Source organism: Atta cephalotes (genome assembly GCF_000143395.1).
Source record: "Atta cephalotes unplaced genomic scaffold scaffold00005, whole genome shotgun sequence".
NCBI lineage: Eukaryota > Metazoa > Arthropoda > Insecta > Hymenoptera > Formicidae > Atta > Atta cephalotes.
The window spans coordinates 8,759,673-8,765,199 of NW_012130069.1; the positions used below are offsets into that span (position 1 = coordinate 8,759,673).

A 5,527-nucleotide genomic window follows, 5' to 3' on the forward strand; every position below is an offset into this window, starting at 1 on the left:
TTATTATATATATATATATATATATATATATATATATATATACACATAAATTAAAATTAAATATTTTATACATTTATTTGTTTAGATCATGCGGGCATCGGCATCATATGTATCTGTCTTGTATGCGATGTATTGACATCAATGCAAGTGATTGTTAAAACCATTTAAGTTAATGTAATAAGACGATTTAGAAAATGTAAACTATTAAAGGGATTATTAACTTGTTGTTAATAAAGTAGTTGTTATAATATTTTGAAATAACATTTGTGATTGCAGAGTTATGCTGTTTAAAATAATGTTAAATGCAAATAATTGCATTCTTTATTTTATTCATTTGTTGAATATTTAAATCTATTTTTATATGTAGCTTACATCAAATTTATTGAATTTTTATTGAATAACTTAGTATATTTTCTTGTATGTAGTTGTAATTTTTATAATATGTTCCGTTGGTTTAAGTTTCTCTACTTCCAAAATCCATTATAGCAAGGTATATCATTTGATGCAATTAGAATATTCAGACGGATAATGTAAACTATTTCGAATTACTGTTAGACTATACAACTCGTAACTGGGATCGATTGATTGGCATGCTCCAGCGGAGCATATCGTTTAAGGATCTGTAGGTAATTTCAGTGTATTATGAATTCATATGAATGTGCAATACCGATCTTCGTGTTCTCATGTATTGTTAACGTAATTTTAAGTTGTCTATTTTCACACATCTCCTAACAATGAATTTCGAGTTGCAGAAAGATAATTGTAATTGCCGTGTCCATCTTTCAAAATGGTATATATTGTTTAACAGTAAATCAGTAATAAATATTCCAGATACAGTCGGATTTATAATTGCATTGACATGAGTTATCTGGTCATTTTAAGTCATAAATAGCAGCAAATTGTACAAAATTTTGACGACAAAGAAAACAATTGAACGAGTGCAGTAATGATGATCGGCATTTATGCGTGATTATTATCAAAAAATTAATATTTCATATTTTTGTTCCCATTTTAAGCATCATTGTGCCATCCGCAATACTGTATTGGCTACACTCATTTTCCCAAATTTAATGAAAAAACGTAATAATACGTTATGAGACAACCTCCTGTTAAGCTAGAAGTTCTCTTAGAAGTTGAACCTTAAAAGTCTTATATGCTAAAAATAGAAAATAGCATTAGTAACAAAAAATTATAGTATGATTAATTTAGAAAGATTTTACTTTTACCAAATTTGTTATTAAAAATACTATAAATATTAAATAGTTTATTTATTGCATTCATTAATATATAATTATTATATGTATCTATAATATTATTTTAAATCATTATATTAACTGGAGTTACAATTTTAATACAATTAGAAAGAGCTTCAATTTTCTTTTATATTATACAGTAAAAATATTCAAATTTTATTATGTGTGGGAAAAACAATCCAGTTTTAAATAAAAACAGACGGCTCCTAAAGCCGTCTGTATTACCGATTAAATCGTATAATTTTTGTATAATAAATACTTTTTTCTTTTTTACAGATTCAAAAATCTTTTTCCAGGATTAAAATATACGCATGTTTGTGAGATGGAATTATACCAGAAAGAACGACCAAAAATTTCGAAATTGATACATTTTTTACCATTTTTTAGTGTAACATGATATCTTAAGCTGTCAAGCCGTCACAACATTTGTTTAATACAAAAGTTTTATAATCTGTACTTACGAAATAGTAAGCCACAAGCACATACTTTGCATGAATAAATAACATCGAGTTTTTAGAATTAGACTTAGACGCTTTATCGTGACGAATTTGTTATACGAAAATTGACACAGACGTGCGACTGACAATGAGTGTATCATAGGTGCGTTAGATATTAGTGTGATAAAGACATGCACTGGAAAAACAGCGATCTCTGGACTTCATTGGAGTTCGGGCTTCGCTTTAAAATTCTCTTAACTTCTTATCTGTACATCGTTTGTTTCTTTCTTTGCTATCTGTACTTTTTCTTTAAAGTTTCCTCAAGTCTTTGTCAATTGTTTCTTTTCAATAATATTACACATAATTCGACGAATAGAAGTATACAAACACATGTTCAAAGAAAGATCTACATTTTTAAAAGAAATTGTTCGCTACCCTTCGCGCTAGCGAAGGGAACCCTGTTGATCGTTTGTTACCCCTGAAGTTATAATGTTTCAAGAGCCAATGCTTGAGTCGTTACGTGTAATTACGATTGATCGATTGATACGACTGATGATGGGTGTTCCAGGTTTCGCCGACCCCTCTGCGATCGATTGATTCTCTTATTCATCACGCGATATACAATGGATCAATCGTCGTACAAGTTTCATGCGTAACACGTATCGTTTACTCATCGGTGGCAAGCAATAATTTAGGAAAGTATGTATCGTGGAAATTATCACAATTTCATGAGATTAATTATAACACGCATGAGAAACATATTTTTATCGAAATGGGATTCCAATCGGAAATTATCGATATGTAACTCGTTGGTTTTTGCAATTTTCAACGTTTCTTTTATTTTCATGACGTTAGTTATTATGGTAAAACATCTTTATGTACTTATATCTTCAAGATAAATAATTTTTTAATTCTCATAGACATTCTGAGCATAATTTTAACATAGCTTTTTGAAGTTGGTCAGTCTGTAGCTGAACAGCGCCAATAAGCTTGTAATAAAACTAATAAAAATGATTTAGAAAGACACGTTGTTCTTTTTCGATCTAACAAAATATCGTGCGATATAACAATATTATTTGTTTCAAAATTATTTCATTATCTTTAAATTATGTCTCCCATAAAATTAATTATTTCAAATAAATTAAGAGAAATAGAATATTATAATCAGAATATTATAATTTCTTTTCCGTTTGATTCTTTATATTTTAAATCGTTCTGACGACAAAGATTTTACTCATATAAATTATAAAATATTCATCTTTTCTGCAATGTTTATATTTTAATTCTTCTTTTGTACTTCAAATTTGATGTTTATTCAATCTAGCAATAAGAGTTCTTTCTCAAACTGTTCGTAAATATAAAAGATGTCATAAAATGTTCGCACAGTATATTTTCTAGACTTTTTATTTAGATACTTTCCGTTTTATACTGCTGTGTATTTACGTTGCGTATGTATTTCTGTTGTGTCTTTTTCTCTACATCAAATATTTTTATGATATCGCATAAAAAACTTTTCAATCGAGATTTTAACAACAATGAACAGGGATTGGAGAAAGTACATTAACTACCAAGTCACAAATGCATGCATCTAATGCTCGTATATATATTCACAATTTATGCGAATCTGTCATATTTGCTTTAATAAACATTTTAAAACTCATTAACATTTCAGCTGCTGCCTTCTACGCTCTCGGAAGTCTGATTCGCTTCGCGAAGGATGAAAATGATCCTCACGAGAGCAAATTCGATCTTCCCCTCAAAATGAAATTACTTTCTAGGTTAATGAATCTTCATCTTTGAGATCATGGTAAGATCCAAGAGTTTCATTACCTTCTCTTCTTTGATTTTAATAATCAATTCTCTGATCATTACATGAGCGAGTTTCAATTAGTTTTTTCACGTTGCACTTAAAGATTATTTTTTAAATTTCTATGTTAAAAAATGTGGAGCATTTTAATCCCGTATTTATAGATTCTTCATCTAAACAATCAAATTCATATAATATAAATTTTGATTCAAATTTTTCTAAAGAAAGCTGTCAGAGTTTTTTGCTTTTACCAGAGATTCTTATTTTAAAGTGTCTCATGTTTGTCTTATATATCAAAATTGAATGCAGTTCATATTTATATTTCCTTTGATTATTGATATCTCATAATGATTATTATTATGATAAAATTTATTTTACAATAATAATTATAAATTTTGAGTAATTATTTTAATTAAATAAATAAAAGTTATAATTTTTTTAAGTTTGTCATTATTATTATGTAGAGATACAATCGTTATGTAATAATCGTTATAATATATATTACTCATTATATGTATTATCGATGTTTTCTAATTTGACAATATTTCATGTTTATGATTTTGACAATTTTATTAATTTATTGTAAAGTGAAATAGGTATTATTTGTTAACTTATCAATACTATTGAAGAAAACCCAAAAATCAAGAATTGAAATTTTATAACTTCTCGGGAAAAAAATGTTTCATATATAATTATATATAATTGTACAAAATTATATAAAATTATATGTAAAATTGACATATTTTATATACAATTATATAATATATATAATTATAAAATATGTCCATACATATGTAACATTTTTTTCCGGGTTTATTTTATTAATGTACATACTTTTACACACAACTACCTAGTGTCGGTTTGTGAGTTATTCTTTTAATTTGTAAATAATCACTACACAATGATTATGTTTCCACATAATAATAACAAACTTAATAAAAATTATTAACTTTTATTTATTTTTAAATTAAAATAGTCAAAATATTAAGTAATTTATAGTTTTATGAAATATTAATGTGGATTTTGCTTTGCTATTGCATAATCGATTTATTATTTATTTACATTCTCACAGGTTACTGATAACAATCAAAGAACAATAATATTGAAAATCATTTATTTTACATCAAAATAATTACGTTTGTTTTATGTTTTCACTTTGGTTTATACTTCCGCGGGAAATATTTTAGCGCAAAGATTATTAATGTTATTACAAACTATTGTATTATATATTTTATCGAATTGATCTTATTTCTAATTGATAAATTGCTGCGTTAACAGTTTTGTAAGTTTTTAACTTTATAAATTAAATTGCTGTTATATAAAAACGTATCTATATCAAACATAATTTTTTCAGAAAAAAAAATATTTGCTCCTGCTCCACATTTGTAGAACTCATTTGGTTCTCTTTTACAATAATAAATTGATTGCAGATGCTGTATACAAATCTAGTATAATATAATGTCTAGTCAAAGTCAGATTTTTCTATTTGTGATTGTGAGGTAGCAAAAGAGATTAACGAAAAGTGATAGATCTTCCTCTGAAAAGATTCACTGGCATAAGATCTATTCTCATACATATGAAATATTGCTTATGGATATTAAATGCGTTTCGGGTGAATATCAAAGTTGACTGTGCAAACAATTTATAATGCAAACGATTCAGCAGCCTTCGTAACTATACATACATCCGATACATACATATGATACTTACAATGAAATGTGTCTCTTCGTATATAAGTTATAAAAATTTCTGCGTCATGTATATCGCTATATGCGATGCATTGAAAAATTATGAACTTCAGTGATATGGATATCAATGATTATATTTGTTCGTCGATTTGATGAAACTAATAAGAAGACATAGAACATCGCGGATCGCACGCGTAAAGATTATTTCTTTAAATATGTGTGATAATTATAGTTATCGCACAGTAAAAAAAATATTATATATATATATATATATATATATATATATATATATATAATAAATAACTACAATAATATACAACAAAATAATATTATTTTATTATA

At 26.4% G+C, this 5,527-nt stretch overlaps 1 protein-coding gene across 1 annotated transcript in view; it reads left to right on the forward strand.

The window, feature by feature from the left end:
* Positions 1 to 136, forward strand: part of LOC105626493 (odorant receptor 30a-like) — a 1,422-nt gene extending 1,286 nt beyond the window's left edge. The window contains exon 4 of the mRNA XM_012207794.1: positions 86 to 136. Within this exon, the coding sequence (XP_012063184.1) occupies positions 86 to 136 (51 nt within the window). The remainder of the gene's footprint in view (positions 1 to 85) is intronic.
* The last annotated feature ends 5,391 nt before the right edge of the window (positions 137 to 5,527 follow it).